Source organism: Henckelia pumila, chromosome 2 (genome assembly GCF_033568475.1).
Source record: "Henckelia pumila isolate YLH828 chromosome 2, ASM3356847v2, whole genome shotgun sequence".
NCBI classification, from domain to species: domain Eukaryota; kingdom Viridiplantae; phylum Streptophyta; class Magnoliopsida; order Lamiales; family Gesneriaceae; genus Henckelia; species Henckelia pumila.
Window position 1 is genome coordinate 30,138,240 of NC_133121.1, and position 27,833 is coordinate 30,166,072.

Here is a 27,833-nt window from a genome sequence, read left to right on the forward strand (position 1 = left end):
CTCGGGATCCCAAAAGCAGAGCAGCACTCCCTTGTTTATCAGAATTGATATCCTGGTTTTAAGGACATGCATATCATTAGCTTCGACTTGAATATGTTGTTTTGATAGCATGTTGTATATTCATTACTTGTTATGTTTTTTTTACTGGGAATGTCATTCTCACCGGTTTATCCGGCTGTTGCTTTGTTTTGTATGTGTACTTGGAAAAAGGTGGGGCAGTACAAAGTCAGCGAAGGCCTGGTTAGCAACAAGAGGGAGAGCTAGTAGTGAGACTCGGTTTAGAAGTCGCGTTGGCATGTCTACCTAGTTGTATTTGAACATGTTTAGATATCGAACTTCGTTATGTTATTGTATTGTTTATGCGAGCTGTGTTGAAAGTTTTTCGTTACAAATCCAATACTTTTGAGCGGTTGTGTAACCCTAGAATTTCATGTATTAGTTGGAGAACTTGTGATTGAAATGCATGATAAAATGTTGTTGGTTTTGGACTCAAGTTCTAGCATGAATTATGCTGTTTTGCTCTGTTTCTGTCACCGCTCGATCCGCAAGATCTTGCGGATCGAGCGAGGGCAAGCTGTGCAGTCCTCTGTTTCAAATTTTTGTGGCTCGCTCGATCTTGCGGATCGAGCGAGGGCTGGGTTTTTCGGGCAGTAGCTTTGGCATAAGTTGCTCGCTCGATCCGCAAGATCATGCGGATCGAGCGAGGCACTATTTTAAAAAAAAAAAATTCTTTTAATTGCTTTAACCTTTGGTTATTGTTTATCTTAGTGTTGTTTAATCCCAAGATTAGATGTTTAGAATCGAGGTCTCACAAATTTGCACTTATGCCTGGAGGTGAAAGTTCGAATCCTGGGGAGGGCATGAAACTCCCCACCCAGGTGGGAGAAGACCATGAGTGTGACCCACCCAGAGCAGAGGCCAGATGGGATAAAGCATAAGTTGTGGTCATTACAAGCGTGCTGAGCTTTAGCGCTCACGTCCAGTATTTCCTGTGTTGTCTGGACACCCCATTTGATGGGGCAGTTGCAGGTGCTGATAGTGCACCCAAAGACTCGAAGTAGTCAGTGACCAGAGAGAGACATCATGATTAGTTGTAGGCTCTATTGTTATTAATATTTATTCGATTGGTTGTATTATTGTGTTTATTTCACCGGTTGTATTCTGGCGGTCAGTATTTATTTAAGTTTTCGCAGCTTTTCTCTGATAAGTGTTAATTGCATGCTTAATTAAGCATTAACCTCTGATTAGTAGTGGATCCGGGTTGGGTCGCTACAGTTAATATGTGGATTGCCATGAAAATTTGCTATAGGGAATGCTGCTTTCAAACTATTTTCGAGAAAACCCAAGTACCTTGGCCGAAATTCGTTGCCGCTCTTCCAACCTTCTACGGAAGCCTCTTTCAGTGCTTGTATCAGAACTTCTTCTTCACGTTCACTCCTAGTGCGTCTAGTCATATCAGTTTTTCTTTTCTTTCCTACACGGCTCTCAATAGTTGCTCCACTTTCCATGATTATGAAGTTGTTGTTGTCATTGTCGTTGTCGCTGTCGTTGTCATTGTCCTATTCTTGCATAAAATAAAGTCCAGAGGTGAATAAATATCGTAATAATTGTACTTACAAACACATTTTATATATATAAAAAATAAATAATGAATACAAGATCACTCTGGTGGAATTAATCTAAACAAAATAACATACAATAAAATTATGTTTTGAAGTTTAGAAATTAAAAAGCATGAAATGCGAAAAGTACATTAATTCAAACGTGGATACGAAACAAGTACAACAATTGGAGTTTTTTAATTAACATTGTTCCACATCGACATAGCAAGGTTCTCCCTCCATATATCCCACACATCCGATGATTCAATGATGTTGATAAAATCATCTTGTATCTCCTGGCCCGGACTAACAACCTCTTCGTTCACTTCCTCAATGGGATCATTTCAGACCTAATGAAGTTATGCAATAACATACAAGTCAATATAATTCTGTTTTCTATTTTTCAATGGATAGAACAAATGACTTCGTAGTATGGCCCATCGTTTTTTCAGTAAACTGAAGTCTCTTTCGATTACATTTCAAGCTTGAGAGTGTCTCCAATTGAATAACTCCTTATAATTTTGTGGACCAATTTCACGGTTTCCTCAAGCATCTCTATGATAACGTACTCACCTGAAATAAGGAGTCAAAAATCCCTCGACATTGGTGTATCAATTGTCACATAGATAATAACAACCTAAAGATAAGAAAAACTTATTATTTCACAAACAGTACGCAAGAAAAAAATTTAAGAAGCAATAAATCACAATATTCGAAATAAACTTTAAGAAGAAATAAATTACATATTGAAATTTTTTTAAGAAAAATGAAATCACATTATCCAAGCATAAGTATATTTATCATAGTTATATAATAAATTCAGATTATGAACAACCTCTTGAAACTTTAAATATATCGTCACCAGTAAAGGCATCACGAAGAACTCTAGGATCTGATGTAGATCCCTCCCACCCCATAAGTGCATATATGAACTTCATGTCATGGTCGCAAACCCTAAGAACGTTCACTGCAATAGTATCTTTTCTTGTTCTATATCGCGTCTTCTCCATGGTTGGTACATGTACACTGACATACGTTCCTTCCAATGCACCATCCCTATACAATCATAATTTGTAAAAATTTGTAATTCAAATGTTTATTTTGTGCAAGTAATTAAACAACTTTTCAGGTTACCTTGAACCATTTCCAAGAATCGTTGGTGCAAGTGTCATCAACATGAGAGAGTTTAACCTGTAGTATAGGATGTATCATGAGAATTGATCGGAGCACTTCATGGAAATGAGTGCTGATTGTATGTCCACTACGTACATAGTCATGACCAGCCACTCGATTTTTCTTGTGATGAGCCAATACATACAGAAACATTGCAACCTTCTCTTCAATACACACATATCTAGACTCGACTAGCCCTCCAACATGAGTTAGCAAGTAACAAAATCGTGAAAAATTATTTCTATTCATTCTCAAGTTTACCACGCACTCAACATCTCCTATGTGAATAATCCTATGCAAATGATTCATTTTCACATTTATTCTTTGCGTCATGTTGTACGAGGCTGCTGTTCTACGAATCTCACGAAGTCATTTTGCACGTTTTTTTTGTCGATGCCATAAAAAAAACACAAAATCAAGAAGGATTGACACATGATTTGGTGAAGCATCACAAAAAGTACAACGTGTCTGCACTTAATGGCCATCTTCCAAGATACTTCACACTAAATGATATTTCAAAACGTGGTTAACAACGCGGGCCTAAATCCCAAAAATGGCTCATATATAAGAAAAAAATGGAGTTTTATTTTATACATAGGTCAAAAAACATGTCAACCCAAACAAGAAAATTTTGAAATAAACTCTGTCAACCCAAATAAGAAACAAATTGTTACGCCCCGAAACTGAGCCTAGTTGAAATCGGCTTCATGTAACGTTTTCACATTAAACAACAAGCCTCGGAGTACAAAATTTTAGAATAACCAGTCTATTCATTCATGAAACTGAAATTACAGAGTCTTTCATAAACTCAAATTTAAATTTTCTTTACAATCCTTAGCTGACATTGACTAAATAATTATGCAGCGGCTCAATACAACTAAATGGAAACATAAAAAAAACAAAAACTAAGCATCAACAGTTTGTTGGTCTTCTTCACCAACCCCAGAACTGGTTTTGCTCATCTTCTTTGAGTTCTTCCTCTTTCTTATCTGAGATGGGTGATTTCGGTAGATGAGTGATATGGGTGTCACTCAATAAATGAGGAAAATTTCCAGCATTCGTTTAAAATCATTTTAACAAGATTGCATTCATATACAGAATATAACAGAGGACAGAAATAAAGACTTATTATTTCAGAAATTCAGAAACATAAACTTCAGGCAGTGTACCAAGTTGCTTGCAAATTTTGTAGCTAACTGATATGAGTCTCTTATATGTTTATTCTCTAAATGATGAGGAGTCAGAAAAGAACAGAAACAAAGCAGAGTGTTCATAATATATATTTCTACCACTAGTTCACAAGTTTTGGTACACCAGAAAATCACATAGTGCTTATTCATGAAACAAATCATGCTGGAATCGAAAATAAAAAACAGAGTTTCATTATTTTAAAAAAAAAACGCCCACTTACCGTAGATTTGCTAAAAAAATTTTGGTCTGGATGCTAAACTGGTCTGCTCAACTGACTGCCTCGGCTAAACTGAATTTTCTCACTCACTCTATAGATGTTTTGCTCAGAATTTCGTGTAGCAGATCTCATAAATCTGAGTGCTATTTACAGAGTAGATTATGACTGTTAGGTTTCTCCTTAATTGTCATTATTTGCCATAATTTCTGAGTTATTGAATCAGTTATAATTTCTGGAGCAGATGGATTTCAGTCTAGCTACTAGACTGATCTTAGTCAACTGGTCAACTCAGTTTACCTCGTTTCAGTTTTCCTCAATTTTAGTTTGCCTCCACTTAGTTTACTCTTGAAATTTTGTATTCTCACACAAATATCATATTTGTAAAAAACATGTGTCACAAACATGTTTAAAAAATGCTAGAGATTTAACATGTTTTTTCCTAGGCATGAAATGGTTTTTACAAGTGAACAAGTACGATGTTATTAAAATAAAAAGTAAAGATAGTACACGACCATAAATAACACCGCCACTCTCATTCCTTCCCAAACTTCAATTTCATACATCAAAAACATCCTATAATTCACAATCGATAGAATATATGTACATATATAACATAAAAAAAACATATGGACATCAGAAGTTTACCCAAAATTTTACCAAAACATGGACAATGGGTGAAGAGCATTTTACAGAAATGCTCAAAATTATCAAAAAAAAAGGGCATGTAAATGAAGAATGACGGCCTATGGACGTTCCGAAAGGCCATTTTATAGTGTATTATTTTCAAGATATTTTTAGGTAGAACTAGTTACGAATTTCCATTCCTCAACAAAATTAGAAAATGAATGTCGTGAACAAAGATTCTCAAGACATTTACCTACACAGCAAGCTTCACCGCTTTCTAGAAATTTCTGAAACGAGATAAGAAAATAAAATGATAGAAAATAAATTTCTTAACGCCATATGCCAATAAACATCGTGAGCAAAGATTTTGAGCCGGATTTCCCTGCATTCGGAAGAGTTCATCTTGGAGAGAAAAATACCCTAATGAACGCACAAGATTGTCTGCAATATCTAGCCGCGTAATTTTAAGTTGGGAGAGTAAAGTTATTCATGAAAACTCTGTTGTAATTTTTAGGTTGGTCGAGAGGTATTCATGGAACAAGAGTGTATGATAGAAAGAAGGATGACTAATAATAGGGTGAGCCAAGAGTTTATTTACCCCACCTTAATACAACTCAGTTTTTTAAGCGACATTAGACGGGTTTAATAAAAATTCAACCAAACGAGGGATAACACCGGTTCTTACCCACAATCCTAGCTAATATTTGGTACCAAACACAACCTCAATGATAAAATCTTATAAATCTAGAGAAAATTAAAAAATTTCTATGAGGTGATCTAACACGTCAATTTTGTGAAAAATGTAATATATTCGAGCTATCTATATATAAAAATATTTATACCAAAATATTATTTTCTTATTACACGTATAAATTGGATCGACTGTCCAACTTAGCAGAAATCATTAATTAATAAAAAAAATGTATATATACCTTTTATTTTCTTAATTTGGTTTTTGAAATAGTACTCTCTCTGTCCCGATTATATAATCCTAATTTTTTTCTCAGATTAAGAAAAATCATTGGAAAAACAATTTTTATACAAACTTCTTATTTTATCCCTAATTAATTTATTAAAAAATGATTGCACAATTTTCAAGGTGTAGTTAATAGGAGTATATTAGTAAACGAATGTAAAAAAAATATTACTAAGAAGGTGTTTGGCTAAGCTTATTTAAAACAACTTATAAGATGTCAGGTCTTATTTTAAAAATAAGTTGTTAAAAGTTTTTGGATAAACTTATTTTAAACAATTTAAAGATGTTGATGTGTTTGGTATTATAAGATATTTTTATTGTCGAAATTACCAAAATGGTTAAAATACTATGAAAGTAATTTAAATAGTAATATACACAAAAAAATATTTTTAAATTTATCATAAATGTTAAATATATATTAAAAAATAAAACTATTTTTAATTTTAATTTAGAAAAAAATTTGAGAAATTATGTACAAAAAATGAAAGAGTGCGTGGCGTGATAAGAATTTAATAATAAAATATAAAGAGATTATATAAAGAATTAAAATATCAAAATAATATTTTTTTTAAAAAAAAAGTAAGGGTGACTTTATTCTTTTTAAAACAATTTAAAAATTGTTAAACAGTTTATTTTGATAGTTGTTTGACAAAAAATTGCTATGTATTATTTTTTTTTTTTGAAAATATATTGCTATATATGGCACAACAAAAAAAGTAGGGGTGATCACATTTTTTCAAAAACCGCCCGAACCGATCACCCCGCACCGTCCCGCACCATCGTATCTCATTTTTTGAAATAACCGCGGTTTTAAAAAAAATGAAAACCGCCCCGCCGCCATGGTTCGGTTATAATTTTTGGCCCAAACCACCCCGCACCGCACCGCCATGCATAGTGGTATTTATCTACAGTTATATTTATAGCACATTGTATATACATAATACACAATAGATTTGATCCCGGCTCCACTCTCTTCTATCCCAACACTTCTTCAAAAAAATTTCCCCTCTTTCTCTCTTCATAATCTATTTACTACTTCTCTATACAAATATTAATCTTAAACCTTGCCTAAACATATTATAGTTGATTAACTTTATTTTGTTGTTTAATTTTTATTTTATTTAGTTTATTATAGTTTTCATTCATTATTCTAATAATTTGAATAATTTTATTTTTTTTCATTTTACCTATCATTAAAAAAAACCGCGAACCGACCGCAACCGCTTAAAACCGCCGAAAACCGCAAAAATAATTTTACATATAAAACCGCAACAAAAAAATAAAATATAACCGAACCGCAATTGGCAATTCGTTTTGATTTTCTTATGAAAAACCGCCAAACCGCACCGTAATTCAAAAAAAAAAAAAAAAAAAAAAAAAAAAAAACGTACCGTGCAATTGGGACATTGGGAGTAAAATAAAATTGAATATGTTTGGAACAAGAAACTTGAGACACCGAGCAATCCGCGATTGATTTACAAGTGGTAGATTTCGATTTCTCCAATCGCTGTTCAATTCTGGGAGACAGAATCGAACCCGCAATTCTACGACGTTTGATTTGAGGTGGAATGAATGGGATCAATGAATGTTGTTGAGTGTTTTTAGTATAATCTGGAGTGATGAAGAAGGTGGCTGCGGCTAAGCAGAGAACCACCACCAAATACGCGTTGCTGTTGGTGGGGCTGTTGGCAGCCATTCTTCTTGCAGATCTACTCTGGGCATCCTCATCGTCTTCTACTTCCGCCAATTTGCCTCTCCGGGATTCCCCTACCTTTTACGTTCCACATCTCTTCCAAATTAATACCACCTCTCCAGTTAAGCTCAGTACCCTTCTTTTTATATTCCTGTTACGTGCTGGAGTTGCTTTGGTTCATGTTGCTCATTGATTTTTTTGCTTGATAAAGGGATGCCTGGGAATATGTGTGTGTGTGTTGATTGATCATATTTTAATATGTTTGGGTGGTTGCTTTTTGCTGGCTTTCATTGGTGTTGAATGTATCAGTTCTCTATTCGGCAGGAAGAGCCTGAGCAAAATAAGAAGGAAGTTGTACCTGTGAGGGTTTTGTCAGCAACTTTTGCAGATTTACCAGCTCCCGAGTTAAAATGGGATAAGATGGCAACGGCACCAGTTCCCCGTCTTGATGGTGCGGCAATACAAATCAAGAATCTTCTTTTTGTATTTGCTGGATATGGAACCATTGATTATGTGAGGATCCGATCTACTTTCGTTGTAGTTTTTCCTTAGTTTTCTACTGGTTTATTTGACAAAATTTCACTTGTACCATGCTTATTCTGTATCTTGGGTTACTAGCAGCTGGACTATATGTTGTCTGCCCATTTCTTGTGATATAATATTTTTAACACTAGTGGATGGCCATATTATGCATATGTAAACTTTGTTGCATCAGTTTATGGTTTTATATGATTATATAACTCCGTGGAAACTGAATTAGTCTAGCATTAGCACAATATTCTGATGGATTCATACATACAAACATTTGCCTATATTTTACACTGGCCTGGCAACTCCTTTACCTGGGCTTGAACTGACCATGGCAGAGTTAGAAAAGAGAACCGGCTTATTATTTTAAAAAGAGTTCTATGTACACTTGCTTCCTGCAGTTCCTTATGGTTTTCTGAATGCTCGAGTAAAAACATAAAACTATGCTATTTGACGATTTTCTTTCTTTTACTTTCAGGTGCATTCTCATGTCGACATTTATAATTTCACTGATAACACTTGGGGAGGAAGGTTTGATATGCCAAAAGAAATGGCACATTCACATTTAGGCATGGTAACAGATGGAAGGTACATTTATGTAGTTACTGGACAGTATGGTCCTCAATGTCGGGGACCAACAGCACAAACATTTGTACTGGACACAGAGACAAAGCAATGGCGGAGCATGCCACCATTACCCGTACCGAGGTATGCTCTAGTTATGTGGTTTGTAAGTGATGTTAACCTTTTGTGGTTTCATGGAAGAATTCTGATTTTTATTCTCTGGGCCATGCTGGACTTCTTGCCAGGTTTTGCAGAATGATTTTTGCTTTTGCCTGTTATCTGCACGCAGTTCCATTATTTTTCAAAAATTCTGGACAACTGTGTAATGTCGCCCACTTTTTTACAAACCTGGTCATTTGTATGGTCCTGGATTACCTTAAGGACTTAATGACATGCTGTACCTCCCTTTTTAATCTCTTGATGTTTTTGTTGATAGTCTTAGTGTCTACAGACATTTCATAATTGCCAGTCTTATTCATGAGTGCATAAGTTTCTTTGAAATTTGAGTAAATATAGTATAATTAATGCATTCAAGAAAACAGTACATATGTCTCTGAAATTTGTTTACTTGGTGCTTTTAGGTATGCTCCTGCAACACAGCTTTGGAGGGGCCGACTCCATGTGATGGGGGGCAGCAAAGAGAACCGACATACACCTGCTGTAGAACATTGGAGCATTGCTGTAAAAGATGGCAAAGCCTTAGAAGAAGAATGGAGAACTGAAATCCCTATCCCTCGTGGTGGACCTCACAGGTTTTCCTGCTTGTACTTTAGAAATTAAATTTGCCACGAGTTCCAAATTCTACCTCTTATCTCAATTTGAAATTTTTGGCTCATTTCTCTGTAGGCGTCTGTTTTTGGGCCATGATAGATTGAAATCTTCGTATATGGGATTTGGTTCAACTATTTCTCTGTAATTGTTGTAATTAGGTGCATATATGTTGCTTATTTATGAACCCTCTTCTGCCGGCCTTTTCTTCCACAAATTAGCATTTGCAGCTTCTCTTCGTTACCCATTTTCTTATACCAAATAGGTAAAACCCTGCTTGGTTCAAAACCCAGGACAAGGTCTTCCTCTGACCCTTTTGGTAAATCCTGTGACTGTTGGCTTATTCCTAATACTATTTTTAATAGCAAAACACAGGATGACCTGGGACTCAACCGGCAACTGCAACCTGTACGCCATAGTGCCCACCTTTTCCATCACCTTAAATGGACCATAATATCTGGGAGCTAATTTTTGGAACACTCTGCGACGCAATGGCACTGACTGTTGCCATTGCGGCCTCAACTTTGAGAATGCCATATCACCTTTTTTAAAACGAAACATCTCGTCCTTTGGCATTAGCATACTCTATCATACTCTGCGGTGATCTATGTAAATTATTCTTAAGTTGCCTCAACACCTCATTTCGATCACATATTTTGTCCCACAACAGCCACTTTAGTTTCCCCGGGTAAGAATTGTGTTAACACCGTAGGCTTCCTCCCATAAACTACCTTAAAGGGTGTCATTGTACAAAAACTCAGCCAAGTGAACCCAGTTAGCCCAATTCTTGGGTTCAGACGAGAAACATCACAGATATGTCTTAATACACCTATTTAACACTTCGGTTTGTCCATTCGACTTGGGGTTGTAAGCCAAACTCATTGCTAACTTGGTTCCATGAGCGGAATAATTCAGACTAGAAAGTGCTCAAGAACACTGGTCTCAGTCACTTACAATGGAACGGGGGACTCCATGCAAGCGAACCACATTCTTCATAAAGCTATCAGCCACTCCCTTGCGATAAAAGGGTGCTCGAGTAAAATGAAGTGGCTGTATTTGGATGCCAATCCACCGCTACCATCCTCGTAACCCCTTGCTTTTGGTAAGCCGACAATGAAATCCATTGATATATCATCCCATATAGCCCCCATGATAGGAAGCGGCTGTAACAAACCCGTTGGCTTAGTTGCTTGGTATTTATGTTTCTGACATATCTCACACTCAGCCACCATCTTTACCACATCCTTTTTCATTCCTACCCAATAAATGTTGCCTGCTACCCGCTTCAACGTGTGAAAAGCTCCGGAATGACCTCATGTTGGAGTAACTTGACATTCCTCTTAATACTTTATTGACCCACTTCCATCCCTTAGGTAACACTAATCTGCCGTTATGCAATAAACTCCCATTAGCTAGTGAATACGGTCCCACTACATCAGCAAGTTTGCTCAATTTCTTCAACATCGGCTGTAATAATGGATCATTACACAGTACACACTGTCTGATTCATCCCCTCCAGTTCTAACAACCATAGTGGTACTGAGAGAGTTCTAACCATAGTGATACTGAGAGACTGTTCTACTCAACCTCACCATCCTTCCTGGACATTGTATCAGCTACCCCATTGTTCACCACTGCCCTGTATCTGACCTTGAACTCATATCCCATTAACTTTGCGAACCAATGTTGTTGATTGGGAGTGGTTATATGCTGTTGGAGCAGTTTCTTAGTGATTTGTGGTCTGTCACGAGTTGACCACAAATTTTCGACCCAATAGGTAAGGTCACCAAAGTTGGATTGCCAATACTAATGCCATTATTCTTCCTCATTAGTGGATTTGGCCAGTACCCTCTCCGCTAAAGCCGTGCTAAAACGGAATGGGTCTCCCTGAGATCACCACACCTATTCCTCTCCCCAATGCATCACACTCAATGAGAAATTCTTGGTTAAAATCCGACATTCGTAAAATAGGAGCAGAACTAACCTTTCCCTCGAGCCCTTCAAAAGCCCTTTTTACCCCTTTGCTCCAACCAAAATTATTCTTTTTCACCAGCTCAGTTAGAGGTTTTGCAATCTTTCCACCGGTCTTGCCATGCCCGAACGCTTTCCACCTTCTGCTGATCCACTGCCACTCGGGGTAATGATACAAATAATGTGTCCCAAGTACTCTATTTCCTTGAGCCCAAAGCCACACATCTTCTTATTCAACGCTCTTTTTTCTTCGAGCAGTGCCTCCAAAATTATTTGAAGGTGATTCAAATGTTTTTTCCCATCCCCTGCTGTAAATTAGTATATCGTTGAAGAATACTAAGACTAACTTCCTCAAATACTGCCACAACACGTAATTTCATTGTAGCTTGAAACGTTGAAGGTGCATTTTTAGCCCAAAAGGCATTACGAGAAACTTATAATGCCCCATATCATGTGTCTGAAAGGCAGTCTTGGGGACATCTTCGAGTCGCACCCTAATTTGGGGTTTTTGTTTGGTATTGTGATCTCATTCAACGCACGATAATCCACACAGAACCTCCAACTCTCATCTTTTTAACTAGTATAACTGGGCTTGAATACGGACTTTGACTCGACTGGATCACCCCGGCAATAATCATGCCAGCCACCAATTTCTCGATCTCATTTTTTTGACTGTGCGCATGTCTATAGGGTCGCACCTGAACTAGGCTACGCCCCTTTAATTTGAATAGCATGATTTTGGGTTCTTTCCTGGGAATTCTCAAACACTCCCTCATAATGCAGCAATATATTTTGATGGGCTGCCCTTTTTCGCTTGAGCTATTCATAGGTATAAGGTGGCACAAAACTCTATCTCCGATGTCTTGACAATCGAACGAAGAGAAACCATCGACCTTTTAAGTGTGGGATACCTTTGCAAAACTATCTCGTGCTCTTTCATAAATTTCATCCTCATCCTACCCCAATCTACTTTCACCTCACCCAATGTTCTCAGCGAATCCACCCCTAGTATCAAATCTACTCCTCCCAATTCAAACAATTATCCCTCAGTGTTCAACTGACACACGCTCAAGTCAACACCTAAATTCAGGCAAATCCCCGACACGCAACTTTAAACCCATCCCCCAAACAAACCCTGAATTTCACTTATTCATCTATCTTCATCCCCAATTTTTCTGCTAACCCCCTCGACACAAAATTGTGGCTAGCGCCATTGTCCATCATCACTACCACGTCTTCACCGCAATTTTGCCCATTAGTTTAATTGTTAGGGGATGAGAAAACCTAGAAAACAAGGGTAATTCAAGCGGACCATATTCTTTGCTGTGTTCTCTTTCTATGTCAGTGTCCTTGTTACTCGCCTCCTGGTATTTATCCCTCTCGTCATCCTCTCCATCTTCGGCCATCAGTATCATTCTCAAAGATTCCTGAGTGCATTTATGTAGTGGGGTTGTATGGTTCTCACTCCACATCTAAAACTTAACCCTTTCTCTCTACGATGCATGTATTCTTGATGCGACACAATTTTCCCTTCCCTTGGCTTTTGACTTCCCCCTTTATTCACTCTACCTCTGTCCACTCCGAAACCCCTTCCCATCACCGATTGCCTTGAGACAGTCGATGTACTTTGATTTTGGGCTCGATGATTTGTAAAACTTTCCCCTCCATGTTTTGGGCTGTACCCTTGAATTGGGCTAGTATTGGAGTTGGGCCTACCGACTACTCCTCTCTCCACCTCCAGTCTGGAACCTTGTCATCGATCGATCAATCTGCTCACTCATCTTATTCAACCGATAACCCATAGTTGGATACCAGGAATGATAACTCCCTTGATAACCATCATCTGGTTATCTCCTTCCTCAACCCACATAGGAAATACCCTACACACTGATCTTTTGGTAAATCGCCCACCTGGGCCAACAACACTTCAAACTGCTCTACATGCGCGTTTACTGGTTGATTGTCCTGCTTTATTGATGACAGTAACACAAATGGATTGGTTGCCTGCCTATGTCCATAGTACTTGATCAACTCTTCCGCAAACCTATACCAGCTCATATTCAGGATTTTCAAAAGAAGCCAATGGAACCAGTGCTAAGCTGGGCCTCCATGTGAATATGAGCCAGCTTAAGACGATTGTGTATGGGAGTTCCATGCAATTCAAAATAGTGTCCGCTCTTCCCAGCCATCCCCATGGATCCAGTCCACCAAACCCAGCTATTTCTGTTCTTTGAAGAGCCTGCCTCATCTCATCATCCCCATAATTTTTCACTTATGTGAATCTCGTCCTTCTTCCTCATCACCCTCTGCTTCTTCATTCACCACCTTCCTCGCCCTGTCCTTGGGTTGGTTTTTACGATCGTTTCCCAAACACCCACTGCTCCATCCTCGCTTGGGATTCGATCATCTTTGCCTGCGACTCAATAATCACAATCACAGTTTTTGTCAGCGAGCTGATATTCTCTTGCATCTCACTCACTGTCTTTTTGAGTGCTTCCACCTTAGCTTCTGTCCTTGTTGTGGCCATTTCTTTTCCTCCCTCAATTGGGATCCGGTAGGTCGGACCAAATTGTTAGGCTGGTTCTTTGATTCAAGTGAAAACAACAAACAGATAACAATACAAGAATTATTGTTTCAAAGGAACTGAAATATAGATATGGTATTGATAGAATATTTCCCCAGATATTTCTCTGTAAATTCACTAGCTAAAGCTAGTGCAACAGAACGAATAACAAATGAACTGAATAAATAATTTATTCTCTCCGTTCCCTCATATTCCCCCTCCCCACGTGAGTTCCTAAATGTGCCTCTTGGGCCTTCTAATGTTAACGAACTTTATCTTGGGCTTGGATGATTTTCCAGGCCCCGAAAAGAGTTTTTTTTAACGACTTTTTCCACTCAAAAGCTGTCAAAACATATGAATTATCTATTTTGAAGATGTGATTCATATTCCCAATAATTTTCACGAGAACGAAACTTTTTTTATTATAATTCATCATTTGAATAATATTATCACCTTTCATTGTATTTCTATCGTTCACGGTCTATTTCTTTACTATCGTGTGTAGGACATGTGTGGTCTTCAATGATCGTCTGTATGTTATGGGTGGTCAAGAAGGTGATTTCATGGCTAAACCTGGATCTCCAATTTTTAAATGCTCCCGCCGTAATGAGGTAATCTAACATCATGTTTTTATGAATAAGCAGCTTGTTGCATGAGCGAGGAAAATGTAGTGTTTGGAAGAGCTTTTGGAAAACATTTCTCAGCTTTTCCTTAACAAAAATTTGAAATTTTGTGAAATTTTGTCAACGAAAAGTTGAGAAGTGCTTCCTATAAACTCTCTCAAACACTACTCAAATCTGATCCAATTGCTTATTTCGTTATATAATTCTTTGATCTTAACTGCTCTACTAGATTTAGGCCTTGTTCTCAGAACATATGGTGTTAAAAGAGCTAGAATTTTAATGCCCTTTTTTTCTTCTAGGCGTCTCTTCACTAGGCTTTACAAACTCTTCATAAAGTGGCCATTTGCAGCCCATGGTTGAAATAATTACAAAATATATTATGGTGTTATCTTTCATTTAGTAGTGAAAATTCTTTATAATGTGTTGTCCCCAGTGAGAAAGTCCAGTCCTCCCGTTCCGCCTGAAAAATGAACTCCCTAAGGGGGAAAAAAGGAAAACAGGATTGGGAATGTTATAACGCAGGGGAATTGCTGAAATATTATTTAAATGCCTTTTATGTAGTGTAATTCATTATGATTGTGAAAGTTGTATTGTGTAGGTTGTGTATGCTGATGTCTACATGTTAGATGATGATATGAAGTGGAAAGTGCTACCACCTATGCCGAAACCTGATTCTCATATTGAATTTGCTTGGGCGATTGTTAATAATTCGATTGTTATTGTTGGAGGTACCACGGAAAAGCATCCTATCACCAAAAAGATGATACTGGTTGGGGAAATATTCCAGTTTCAGTTTGATACGCTGGTATCTTCTTCGTACCTTCTAACCACTATGTCATCGCTGATTCTGCGATCTTTTTTTATCCTGATTGATGGGCATATCGTAGCATAGATGCAACAAGTAATGTGCCTAGCCTTGTACTTGGAACACTAGTCTTCATGCACTTGACGAGTTCATTTATGTTGAATCATTATCGCAGAAATGGTCGGTGATTGGAAAGCTCCCTTTCCGAGTCAAAACTACTCTAGTTGGATTTTGGAATGGAATGCTGTATTTCACATCTGGGCAACGTGACAGAGGGCCTGAGGATCCAGCACCACGAAAGGTAATCGGTGAGATGTGGAGAACGAAGCTGATGTTATGATAATTTTTTTTGGTGGTTGCAATTGGTGCCACCATAAGTAGTGGTAGTTAAACTTTCTTTTTATTCTATTTATTGTTTTGAAGTATGTAATGAAAGACATGTCCAGACGCTGTCAAATAACGACTTGAGGCAAGAGTATCAATGCTTGCTATGTTATATACAATACTATACATCTTTCTCGTACCATATGGCAACCGGGTCTCTAAAGACCATTGTTATTTATAGCATTCTAAAAAGGATAAAGTAAGGCGATAACTAATTCGGCATATGAATGCATCTACATATTATCACTTGAGTGTATGAATGGCCTACCATAATAATCCTGTTCTGTAATTACGTGGAGAATGGAAGCCCAACTAGCTTTAATTGCACAAGTAAGCAGGGACATGTACCGGCAGAATTCAACCTATTTTAAGGTATAATCATAATCCTGAATCTAATAACTCATGATTTGTCACATTGACACTATTAACATTAATACAAAATTAATTATACCCATGTATTGAGATGTGGACCACCGGATTTATGGTTTTGGTCCTATGAAGGGTCAGATCTCATCAACCAGATATGCACCTCAAAATTTACACAACATTTCCCATTAATAAGCTTTCCTCTGACTAATTAATTCCGCGTTTTGAACAGCTGATTACATGGAAATCAAATACCAAGATTCACCAGTTTATTTCTTCTATACGTGTAAAATTACAGACTAGTGCAGTATAAGCTCCACCAAGAAAAGTTCTCCGTCGAACCTCAAGCCTGATGAACCAGCAGGCTCAACTAACCCATCTACCATTCCACCATGCACATACAAATAACACCCTGAATTATCAACACAAGCACCGTGAAATGACCTACACTTGGGTTTGTGGCCCCCCTTGACTTCAAGCCTTCTCCATGTTTTTCTATGCTGCTGCTGCGTCGTCATCGACTCAATGTCTAAAACCCAAAAGTCATCTTTCCTATGCCTATTTGAATCTTCACCTCCATAAATAAGCAGTCTCTGCCCTATTATGAGGTTGGCTGAGTGTCCCACTCGGGGCATTGGCATAGGCACGCTGTTACATAAATCACATGCTAACTGAATCCATCTACAATCCGATGAATCAAAGAGCCATACATCATTAAGCACTTCATAACCCGATCCCCTCCCTCCAAATAATATACTCCTTGCTTCATCAATACGAGTTAACGTGTGTCCTGACCGAGATGGAGGACATGGTTGAGTCAAAATTTCTCTCCACGTCCCAAAACAGACATCTTCTGTGAGATCCAGAACCCATGTGTCACATAATCTCACACCAGACGGTCCAATGCCTCCATGGATAAGCATTCTGTTATTGTCAATACAGCAACCAGCATGAGCGCCCCTTGGTGATGGTGGCAGTGTACTCGAACAACTCACGTCAAGAAGCCGCCAAGATAATTTAACATTACCAAGTCTTTCTTCGACTGTGACCTGGCCAACCCATGTGTCATTTTGGCGGACACCATGTTGATTGATCCCTCCAAACAAGACAAGATAATCCCCAACTACAACGCACGAGTGCCCAAACCTCCCCTTGGGAAGGCCTGAACTGGCCTTTTGCCATTTTACTCTTCTCCTCTTCAACTCATCAACTCCTGCATATGCTGTCCATGTGTCTTCGAGATGCCTTCCTGAACCATCAAACACAGAGCAGCATTGACAAAAAGGAAATGGTCGATTTATCAAACTGATTATGAGAAATAACAATTATTTGGTCAGTTTCCCAGCATCTGCAACAATAACACTTGAGAGAATGAATTCATCCAATATTATCTTTACTGCACAAGGGTCTAAAGAAACGAAATGCAGTTAGTACTATGATGGAAAAGTAGCAGTCAGCAGGATATGGAGATGAATTCAATTGCCAATATACATCACCAGGATGACTTATTGAACAGGAATCAAACATCATCATAAAAGGTGAACATAAAGAGTGATTGGGCAAAGACTAACCTCCCTCACATCCCCCACCGAAGAGAACCAAGCACCCAGACACCAAATTCAGGGAATGGGAAGCTCTGGGAATGGGGCAGGGCCACTCATCATCGCTGCCCAGGTGGCAATTCACAGTGTCCAAGAGGTAAACCTGCCTGTACATATTCTTCCATGGAAGGTGGGCCGCGTCCGGTGGCGGATGACCCCAGTCCCTCCTGTATACAGATTCCCACAAAGCATCCGAATATGCCAGAAGCTTCAGCCTTTTACATGTGGTGGCGAAGCAGAGGATTGATTGGATGGGCAAGAGGAGCAAGATCGAGAAGAGTTGGTCTTGGGCTAATCTTGTAATCGGAGATAGCAATGCATCGGCCGTCTGTTGATGATGATTTGTTTGAGGTAATAATACTTGTTCCTTTCGCTTCTTCTTCATTGTAGATAGATTGATTTCACAGCCATGAATGAAACAACAATTTCATTGTTTTTGTTTTGTTTTGTTTTGTTTCGTTTGTAGGAGCAGAGCAGGCACTAGATAGATAGATTTCATTTTCACGCGACATTTCTTGTTCCTATCTCACGCCATTCCTTCATTTACTCGGTCCTTGTGCATTGTTTGAAAATATATATATATATATATATAATATTTCTTGCATTAATTTACTAATATAACAAGTCTCGAATCATCTATAAAAAAAAAAAAAAAAACTTTATATCGTAAATGTGAGCAAAATTAATCTCTCTTGCAATTGAAATTGTCCTCAAGAGACATGTTCTAGGCCTTGGTGCGTTTGTCTGTGTGTATATACACATGTTTTGCTAGCAGGAGTTTTTATATACACCCAATCACTATATTTTAACAGAAAAAGACAATTGTCAAGTGTTACACTTAATATTTTTCTAGCAGATTGATTTTGATTAACATATTTAAAGGATTGTGTTGAAACAGAACTCCTGTCTCGTAAATTTTTAGAATTTGTATTCGAATCCCTTCAACAAAGAAAGCTCCCATATTCGTTAATTAATTAAAAACAAAATGCACAAGGTACGCATTTCTGTGAGTTGGACTTTGTGTAGGAGTTTCCTCCTCGCACACGCGTCTCCATGGAATCCCGACAAATCAGTAATAATGCACTTGTCTTTCAGAAATTCCAGATATTATTATTATTGTTAATTTATTTATAATAATCAATAGTCAATAGTAGAGATAAATATGTAATAATAAAATATCAAAGCCGATAATACAAGATCCTCTCTTAGCATTTTTCCTGCTAATAATAATAATAACAATAACAATATAATAATCTTCAAATGCATACTTCCATATTTATACAAAAAAAAAATATATAAATCTTCCAAGATGTGGAGGTCAATTGTGTAAATTACCACCTCTATCTATTAGCTTCCAAAGCGCTGCTTTAGCTTCCTCAAGTGTCTCGACAATTCGCCCTTGTTCAAATGAAATCCTCTGAATGTTAAACTGCGAGAGACATCATCAAACCAATCAAAAACATATATTACAAACAAAACCACCTCTTCTATAAAGCAATACTATCTATATGAAACCTGGGTGCCTTGGCGCACACGAATATCAACGCCCCGGCTGTCTATCGATATGAGAGCAGCATCATCTACCTCAGCTTCTTTAGACAAAACCACTTTCAGAGGCTTCGAAAATAATGCATTTAATTCCTACAAGAGTACCACAAATGTTACTAAAAGAAAGTGGAGCCAAAAACCATCACTTGGATCAAGGCACAACTCTCGGTTATATCCATGGAATAAAATTTAGATGATAAACCTTCAGATTTTGTTCGCCTCCATCAACTGCAATCTTATCAGGTTGAAGGGCTTCATATTCTTTAACATCAACCCAAGCAACAGTTCCAAAGCCTCCAATGAAATAGATATCACTGCTAATAGGTTATAAAGCAAATCAAAATCTTAAGGTATTCATCTCAACGGTATCACACTGCATTAGCTTTACATTTTACTACTTTTTTCCTCTTTTCTTATTTTTCTAAAATCACCATCGAGTCGGGCTTGTCCACAAATAAACGTCGAAAATACATAAAGAGGAGCATCGAGCTTGAAATCCAGACCTAAGATACAACTTACAAGCAAACGTAGCAAATAGGTCCACTGAATCCAAAATGCAGATGATAGAAAGTCTGATCAAGGAATTTTGATCGAAGGTGACAGACCCAACATCACCAATCCCAGCCAAAATACAAACAATACACAAAAATACCTCAAAAACAATCAAACAAGTGTCATGCACATGATACACACAAATAAAGGGAGTAATCCGAGTTACGCAACTATCACTATTATTCAAATCACTTGTTCAGTTGAAGCAGCACTTCACGGAGCAAAGAGCCAAAGAGAGGATTTGGTTAATCCACTCCATGTATTCTATTTGGAAGATATATCATGATTTAACAACTGTTTATTCAAAAATTGGATGGAAGCATATTTTTTTCTTTTTTGGCGATAACTGATGAACAATTATTCAATGAAACTAGCACACTGCACTACAGCAAAACAGATGCAGGAGGTCATGTCATGCTAGGGCAGAGGAAGATTCCATGCAGTTCTATACGGCATCAACAGTTCATACAAGTTACAATTGACTAATATTGAGATATAATGTCTTAAACATATATCTATAAAATAAACTGATCACTTGTAAAACCAATAACTGTGAATTATGTCAAAGAATTCACAAACCTTATGTTCTGCATCCGAAAATAGTTCATACAAGTTACAATTGACTAATATTGAGATATAATGTCTTAAACATATATCTATAAAATAAACTGATCACTTGTAAAACCAATAACTGTGAATTATGTCAAAGAATTCACAAACCTTATGTTCTGCATCCGAAAATAGAAGAAATTTCCCCACTGTTGAGAAGGTCCTTGTTGATGTTTTGACATATATTGTTTATGAGCCCATTCCTGTAATGCAATGAGACGTGATTATCACCAGCAAGAAATAAAGTGTAAAACTGTAATCATTTGGGTGGTGAACTGTCAGTCAACCGAGACAAGTGGCGCCTGCATACAGTAACTCAATTATCACGAACATGTATGGAATATTCAGGAATCAGCATCAATCATTAATATTTACATATACACGAGTTTCTGAATGAACGCCAAAAAGTATCAATCATTAAAGAAGGCCTAAAATTCAGATGAGAATTTGTTCCATATATGTGGCGAGATCACCAATAGTGACATGGGCACAGGTCATTCTTATTACTAGCAACTCACATGTGAGAATCCCAAAGCATGTCATTACTTTATATATGGTGGTGTACTAAGTTAAACATTTACTAATGTAATGAAATCAGCTGAAGAAGAAAATCACCTGCTGGTCTTCTGGGAGTGGATATACATCACCAAAGATTGTTACACGTGCGTTTGACAAGCCACTCCACCCAGGAATCTGGTGAATTTTCATGCTTGTGAAACCCACAAACAAAATACGTAGCAATATTTTTGGTGATCACAGCTAAAAATATTGCAAAACAAAACAGCTACCTGTACCACCAGAGAGCACCTTGGATCAGCTAACAAATTCCTTGTATGTATAGCCAATGGTGAAAATGAAAAGATTGGATCTGCAAAAGAACAACCACTCCAATGTCAAAATAAATATCTTGGTATTATTTTTAGTCTATCAGGTAGAAGTTGTCCAGTGAATAAGAGGTAAATTATGAGTAGTTTTCAGACTAAAACACTCAGCGCTCAGCAAAATCAGTCCTTGTTTCCTCAAGGCAGCCCTTCATAGCATGTCATACTAAAGAAATGAGGCATTCTCAATTATTCAATCAGTTATTTTAAAGAGCTTGATAGGGAGATCTTAATGACCCCTGAAATGAAGAATCAGTAGTGGCTTTTGCACCAAAAAAATAAGAAAAAACAAGAAGCAGCTGCATCTGGTACATTAAAAAAAAAATTCCTGAATTCGCAATTGCGTTTTTCTGAATCCTTACATCCAGTTCATGAACCAAATACACCTCTACTTTCATTCAAATAACAAGTCTAAATGTTTACTCTACCAATAATTAAAGAGAACATCTTCGAGGCCAAGTACCCAGGGTAACGAGTCTAACGACCGATGACTTTCCAGATTCCAAGAAATGTCACAAAAATAAAAAGGGATCAAAATTGTATTGAAACTAATAAACATGACACAGCAAAAAAGCACACAAGGCAATCCAGAGGTGCGTATAAGAGGCAAAACTTTAAGATACTTACGCCCAACAGGGTCTGCTGCAAAATCTACGAGGGAACCAAATGGATAGCCTTCCCGACGGTGGTGCATCCGAGACATAACAGTACACAGATGAGCAAACCTAGCCTTCTCTTAGTTCAACAAAACGGTATAATAGAGGAACAACACATTAGAGGCAGTTTTTGTTTGAGATTGGGCCAGTGTAGGTATATAATGACTGCACAAAATGTATCAGCAAATAAAAAATTACCTGTTCCATTAAATTTCGAACTGCTAAGGCCGGTCTAGGTAACCCATGAGCAGAAGTTGCACTTTGCACTCCACCAGATATCGGCGTTCTAAAAAGCCCAGCTCTTGTCCCTCCCCCAGTTAAGTTTCCATATGAGATCCCAAGAGGTGGTGTCGTCAAATTCAGAACTGAATCTGCATCCTTTTGGTTACTTTGTCTAAGATCTGAATTACCCTTCAGGGTACGAGAGATGACATCACAATAGAGCTGAAAAAGTGTTTTGAAATGTCCAAACTCGAAAATATATACTACACACAAATGACAACTAACTAATCCTACCATAACTCATGAACGGGTAAGCACAATGAGACTAACTTAGAATGAGCCACAAATATGCATTCTGCCATACTCCAACATAAGAGACAATTAGATATCTATCTTCCTGACGGTTCCAAGCTTCGGGAAAGTAGGATGTAAACCTGCAATCATTTACTCCCACAATTTCTTTAGAAGTCAATCTTTCTTAATCAACATTTTCAAATTATTAAACTTAAAAGGTCGAGGTAATAGTCACATTTAGCTAGATTTTAATTTGAAGCATCCAATAAAGTTGGTCAATATTTCACATTCATTATGCATTCGTTCACATCACCCCACTATCCATTCTCCTCGTAATGCCTTACATTTGGCACAAAAATAAATGTATCAGTGTCATATCATAACTCATAAGTATTCAAGAAAATTCTTTCGAGGCCAGTTGAGGTTGGTTTATTTGTGGTGCAATGGTACAAGGGTTGGATATTTCCCATGCCCGGTCTCGAGAGGTTAAGAGCTATGTTGCATGGATACGGATACGGGTATCGTATCGGATAGATACGGATACGGCGATACATAAAATTTTGAAAATATAAGACACGGTATGGCTAGAATACGGCTATTATTAAAAAATATATAAATATTATATATATATAAATTTAAAGGAGGGCGGCGGGCGGCGGTCAGCAGTAATCTTCAAGGATTGGTGTTGGTGTTGGTGTTGGTGTTGGTGTTGGTGATGATCGCCCATGAGAGAAGCAAAAAAAATGGGGAATGAGAAGACACAATAAAGAATGGTTAATTTAGGGCTCTTTTAGGCCCAAATCATTTTTAATCTATTTATTAGTTAGTCTTCAGCAATTTATTAATTTTCAATTTAACCCTTGAAACTTTTAATTATTTGCAATTTAGCCCAAACGTACCCGGAAAATGTGTCACCGCCGTGTCCACGTTGTACCCTAGCCGTACCCAAAAAGCTATGTTGCATGGATACGGGTACGGGTATCGGATCGGATACGGCGATACGGAAAATTTTGAAAATATAAGACACGATACGGCTATTATTAAAAAATATATAAATATTAAATATATACATATATATAAATTTAAGAAAAAAAAGAAAAAATGTACCGGAAAGCGTACCCAATAATTTTTAATTTATTTATTAAATAGTCCTAAAAAATTTATTATTTTTCAATTTAACCCTTAAAACTTTTAATTATTTGCAATTTAGTCCAAAACGTACCCGTAAACGTACCCAAACCGTACCCAAGCCGTACCCATGTCGTACCCGATCGGTCAAACTTGAAAAAGGTCAACGACACGGGTTTTGCCGTATCCGACACGCGTATCTGCGTGTCGTACCGTACCCGATACTCCGGAATTTTTTTTTTTGAATTACCCGTGCTACATAGCCAAAAAGTATATGACCGGTCAAACTTTAAAAAAGTCAACGACACGGGTTTTCCCGTGTCGTACCCGTACCCGATACTTCAACAAAATTTTTTTTAGGGGCACCCGTGCTACATAGGTTAAGAGGAACTGAAAGTCGGGAAGTGATCCTTTCATCTTCGAAATTAATGGAGTTACTAGAGCATTTGAAAATTAAGAACTAAACTCTTATTCTTCCCAACAGAGACGGGAACTAAATTCTCATCGAGTAACAAAAAAGGAGTACTGAGATCATAAATGGCAATACGAAATCATAAAGATAGAAGAGAGCTACTACTACTCCTGAAAGGAACTTGAAGACCATGAAGTTACGACCAAAAAGGAGAGTAAAATCTGATATAGTTGAAGATACAAGTCTTAAAAGTTAAACCCACAGCTAATCCTCTACAATAAAGATGAACTGCCATGTACATAAAAGGGCTGCAACAACAATAATTCAGCCATAAAAAATGATAATAAGTGAGAAAGGAAGGTTTCTTGAGGCCTTTCACCACTAACAATGAACTGATGAAGCGAGGCTCTCCGCACTCCAGGATATCCTAGTGAACAAAGTGACCTAGCTCCAACAATTCCAAATTAATCATCAAACTTATAGCACGGTTTTCATCTTACTCGTTTCCTATTGTTAGTTAGAACTTAGAAGTAAAGGGTATAACAGAAGGATTCACAAGATTTTCTGAGTCTCCCAAATGATGGTATGTAGAATCAGCTGAAATATGCTCTCAGTGACGGAGATTTCACAAGCTACAATTTTTATACAACTACATATAGAATGACCCCATGTTTCTAGAATACTTTAGTGTTGTTTGTGGTTTTCTGGCTTCCATTCTTTCTAGACTACTTTTCTATGAAACCCATTCTTTTTGCATAGGTACAAATACCGTTTGAAAAGAAACACGATCGAATGATCATATATTCATAAAGTTATCTACTTATGAGAATGAGTTTTTGAACGGTAATAGCTATAGCTATTGGTGATTTGGAAGCAAGTGGTAAATGCGTATGTTCTAATAATATAATCATTTTGTGCTGCTCTAGGCCTACCTACGGTGTTAAACAGCTAGGAGCCTAGTAGGTTGTGTGAAAATAACTTTTTTTTTTTCTAGACTGCCCAGTGGAACAAATAACTAAGATTGAGATCGGATTAAGCCAAGAGAAGCCCGTGGTACTAATGGAGCCAATGCCAATATGATTATTCAGTTATTTTCTAATTTGTTCTGGTATTCTAAGACATGAAGATTATAAATTTTTTATGTACTTATGATCAATTGATATATGCAGTTAATTTATTCTCTATATGGTTAATTGATGAAAATTCTTTTTTCCAATAATGACACCTTCTAATATGTAATATTTCAGATGTTTGAACAAGGTTATCAACAAGCTTTAAAGGTTTGGGATGTTACACGGAACATGTTAGCTCGTGATAAAATCAAAAGCAAAGCACAGTAAAGATACCTAAGGCAATCAAAGCTCAAATTTTGATTAGGACGGACCAAAGAAAAAGAGGAAACATGCAATGAAATGTCAAGAAATCACCAGACCAGCTCGAATTCATACAATGCGAAGAAGAATTAAACAGGAGCTCGCACACGAATAATTCATTACCTCGCATGGAAAATCATGTTCTCCCGAGAGTAAACTGAACGCATCATTGTCATTACTATTATTATCCAATCGACTGTCCTCTTCCGTGCCGCCATCCTCCGATAATTTGCTATGCAGCGCCGAAATTCGCGACGTCTTGGTTCTGGAGGAGCTTAAATTGAATCTGAACAAGAGAGAACTGCAGAGGGTTGTCTTAAGCGAGTGAATGGGAGTTGTGGATGTAGAATCTGAGGGCTTGCGAAGCTGAGAGGTTGAATTGGAAAGCGCTTCCATGGAAGAAGACACGTACAAGGAAGCCATTTACACTGCTTTGATTCAGTAATAATTACACACGAAAAAGATTTTCAAAAAAACACACGAAAAAGCGCAAGGGTTTTAGGACAAACGAAGAAGAAGAAGGTTGCTCTATTTGGGCCGAAAAATGAAGGTGGGCCTTTCTTAGAACTAGAGTTCATTTGTGGACCACAAAACCAGCTTTAAGCTGTTGGGAGCCCATGGGTATGGGCTTTTATAACTAGCCGCCCTCATCGTCATTAGACGTCCTTAATAATTTAATAATATCGAATTTTTTTCCACTCATTTTCCCACATCACTTAATTTGACTATTTTTATTCTTGACCAATATGTAGGAGTCACACAGTTGGCTCGAGTTTTTATTATATATATACTAGGCAAGGGCACCTCAATATTGAGGTGTTCAACCGGGTTTTTAGTTAAAAGATAGTTGAGAATAATTGTAAAATAAGGATTTATTTAAATTACATCATATGTAAGATGAGTATAATGTATTGAAAGTTTTTAACAAATAGATATATCTATATATATATTATTTATAATACAACATAACTATTTTAGTAATCATTTATTGTATATATTGGTTCTCATAAGTATCATTCACATTTGTTTTTGTTTGAATTATAATATCGAATTTTTTTCCTCTCATTTTCCCACATCACTTAATTTGACTATTTTTATTCTTGACCAATATGTAGGAGTCACGCAGTTGGCTCGAGTTTTTATTATGTATATACTAGGCAAGGGCACCTCAATATTGAGGTGTTCACCCGGGTTTTTAGTTAAAAGATAGTTGAGAATAATTGTAAAATAAGGATTTATTTAAATTACATCATATGTAAGATGAGTATAATGTATTGAAAGTTTTTAACAAATAGATATATATATATATATTATTTATATTACAACATAATTATTTTAGTAATCATTTATTGTATATATTGGTTCTCATAAGTATCATTCACATTTGTTTTTGTTTGAATTATAATATCGAATTTTTTTCCTCTCATTTTCCCACATCACTTAATTTGACTATTTTTATTCTTGACTAATATGTAGGAGTCACGTAGTTGGCTCGAGTTTTTATTATGTATATACTAGGCAAGGGCACCTCAATATTGAGGTGTTCACCCGGGTTTTTAGTTAAAATATAGTTGAGAATAATTGTAAAATAAGGATTTATTTAAATTACATAATATGTAAGATGAGTATAATGTATTGAAAGTTTTTAACAAATATATATATATATATATTATTTATATTACAACATAACTATTTTAGTAATAATTTATTGTATATATTGGTTCTCATAAGTATCATTCACATTTGTTTTTGTTTGAATTATAATATCGAATTTTTTTCTTCTCATTTTCCCACATCACTTAATTTGGCTATTTTTATTCTTGACCAATATGTAGGAGTCACGCAGTTGGCTCGAATTTTTATTATGTATATACTAGGCAAGGGAACATCAATATTGAGGTGTTCACCCGGATTTTTAGTTAAAATATAGTTGAGAATAATTATAAAATAAGGATTTATTTAAATTACATAATATGTAAGATGAGTATAATGTAATGAAAGTTTTTAACAAATATATATATATATATATATTATTTATATTACAACATAACTATTTTAGTAATCATTTATTGTATATATTGTTTCTTATAAGTATCATTCATATTTGTTTTTGTTTGAATTATAATATCGAATTTTTTTCCTCTCATTTTCCCACATCACTTAATTTGACTATTTTTATTCTTGACCAATATGTAGGAGTCACGCAGTTGGCTCGAGTTTTTATTATGTATATACTAGGCAAGGGCACCTCAATATTGAGGTGTTCACCCGGGTTTTTAGTTAATAGATAGTTGAGAATAATTGTAAAATAAAGATTTATTTAAATTACATCATATGTAAGATGAGTATAATGTATTGAAAGTTTTTAACAAATAGATATATATATATATATATTATTTATATTACAACATAATTATTTTAGTAATCATTTATTGTATATATTGGTTTTCATAAGTATCATTCACATTTGTTTTTGTTTGAATTGAATACCAGAATATTTTAATAAAAGA

At 36.6% G+C, this 27,833-nt stretch overlaps 4 protein-coding genes across 7 annotated transcripts; 1 reads left to right on the forward strand and 3 right to left on the reverse strand.

Moving 5' to 3' along the window:
- Positions 1 to 1,923: 1,923 nt before the first annotated feature.
- LOC140877451 (uncharacterized) lies at positions 1,924 to 3,107 on the reverse strand. The gene is made up of 5 exons (XM_073280988.1): positions 2,920 to 3,107; positions 2,736 to 2,792; positions 2,437 to 2,657; positions 2,078 to 2,174; positions 1,924 to 1,951 (listed from the first exon to the last, which is right to left on the reverse strand). The coding sequence occupies exons 1-5, from the start codon at positions 3,105 to 3,107 to the stop codon at positions 1,924 to 1,926; spliced, it is 591 nt and encodes a 196-aa protein (XP_073137089.1).
- A 4,095-nt stretch (positions 3,108 to 7,202) lies between these two features.
- On the forward strand, positions 7,203 to 15,820 carry LOC140879612 (kelch repeat-containing protein At3g27220). 2 transcript variants are annotated; one of them, XM_073283400.1, is made up of 7 exons: positions 7,203 to 7,596; positions 7,785 to 7,988; positions 8,482 to 8,711; positions 9,149 to 9,319; positions 14,375 to 14,480; positions 15,091 to 15,297; positions 15,473 to 15,820. In XM_073283400.1, the coding sequence occupies exons 1-7, from the start codon at positions 7,402 to 7,404 to the stop codon at positions 15,635 to 15,637; spliced, it is 1,278 nt and encodes a 425-aa protein (XP_073139501.1). In that variant the 5' UTR covers positions 7,203 to 7,401; the 3' UTR covers positions 15,638 to 15,820. The 2 variants fall into 2 exon arrangements, with proteins under 2 accessions (XP_073139501.1, XP_073139502.1); XM_073283401.1 differs by having other exon boundaries at positions 7,800 to 7,988.
- Positions 15,821 to 16,017: 197 nt separating this feature from the next.
- LOC140879611 (F-box/kelch-repeat protein At1g51550) lies at positions 16,018 to 18,183 on the reverse strand. The gene is made up of 2 exons (XM_073283399.1): positions 17,619 to 18,183; positions 16,018 to 17,296 (listed from the first exon to the last, which is right to left on the reverse strand). Exons 1-2 carry the CDS (start codon positions 18,031 to 18,033, stop codon positions 16,347 to 16,349), a joined length of 1,365 nt encoding a protein of 454 aa, XP_073139500.1. The 5' UTR covers positions 18,034 to 18,183; the 3' UTR covers positions 16,018 to 16,346.
- A 616-nt stretch (positions 18,184 to 18,799) lies between these two features.
- On the reverse strand, positions 18,800 to 25,814 carry LOC140881330 (uncharacterized). Of its 3 annotated transcripts, XM_073286540.1 has the most exons (10): positions 25,447 to 25,556; positions 22,411 to 22,550; positions 22,093 to 22,338; positions 21,866 to 21,968; positions 21,146 to 21,225; positions 20,973 to 21,050; positions 20,469 to 20,560; positions 19,399 to 19,513; positions 19,164 to 19,289; positions 18,800 to 19,077 (listed from the first exon to the last, which is right to left on the reverse strand). In XM_073286540.1, exons 2-10 carry the CDS (start codon positions 22,411 to 22,413, stop codon positions 18,967 to 18,969), a joined length of 954 nt encoding a protein of 317 aa, XP_073142641.1. In that variant the 5' UTR covers positions 22,414 to 22,550; positions 25,447 to 25,556; the 3' UTR covers positions 18,800 to 18,966. The 3 variants fall into 3 exon arrangements, with proteins under 3 accessions (XP_073142641.1, XP_073142639.1, XP_073142640.1); XM_073286538.1 differs by lacking the exon at positions 22,411 to 22,550 and having other exon boundaries at positions 22,093 to 22,305; positions 25,447 to 25,814; XM_073286539.1 differs by lacking the exon at positions 22,411 to 22,550 and having other exon boundaries at positions 19,399 to 19,510; positions 22,093 to 22,305; positions 25,447 to 25,813.
- Positions 25,815 to 27,833: the final 2,019 nt, after the last annotated feature.

Bases quoted from the DNA above. Each gene is read 5' to 3' on its own strand.
- LOC140877451 (XM_073280988.1), bottom strand. From the start codon at position 3,107: ATGACGCAAAGAATAAATGTGAAAATGAATCATTTGCATAGGATTATT. The intron at 2,658-2,735 runs GTAACCTGAAAA...ATGATTGTATAG, and splicing joins ATTCTTGGAAATGGTTCAAG to GGATGGTGCATTGGAAGGAA. The intron at 1,952-2,077 runs GTAATCGAAAGA...TAACTTCATTAG, and splicing joins GACACTCTCAAGCTTGAAAT to GTCTGAAATGATCCCATTGA.
- LOC140879611 (XM_073283399.1), bottom strand. From the start codon at position 18,033: ATGAAGAAGAAGCGAAAGGAACAAGTATTATTACCTCAAACAAATCAT. The intron at 17,297-17,618 runs GTTAGTCTTTGC...TTGATGGTTCAG, and splicing joins CGGTGGGGGATGTGAGGGAG to GAAGGCATCTCGAAGACACA.
- LOC140879612 (XM_073283400.1), top strand. From the start codon at position 7,402: ATGAAGAAGGTGGCTGCGGCTAAGCAGAGAACCACCACCAAATACGCG. The intron at 14,481-15,090 runs GTAATCTAACAT...TGTATTGTGTAG, and splicing joins AATGCTCCCGCCGTAATGAG to GTTGTGTATGCTGATGTCTA. The intron at 15,298-15,472 runs GTATCTTCTTCG...TCATTATCGCAG, and splicing joins AGTTTCAGTTTGATACGCTG to AAATGGTCGGTGATTGGAAA.
- LOC140881330 (XM_073286538.1), bottom strand. From the start codon at position 25,746: ATGGCTTCCTTGTACGTGTCTTCTTCCATGGAAGCGCTTTCCAATTCA. The intron at 20,561-20,972 runs GTGATTTTCTTC...ATTGCATTACAG, and splicing joins CACTCCCAGAAGACCAGCAG to GAATGGGCTCATAAACAATA. The intron at 19,514-20,468 runs GTTTGTGAATTC...ATAACCTATTAG, and splicing joins TTTCGGATGCAGAACATAAG to CAGTGATATCTATTTCATTG.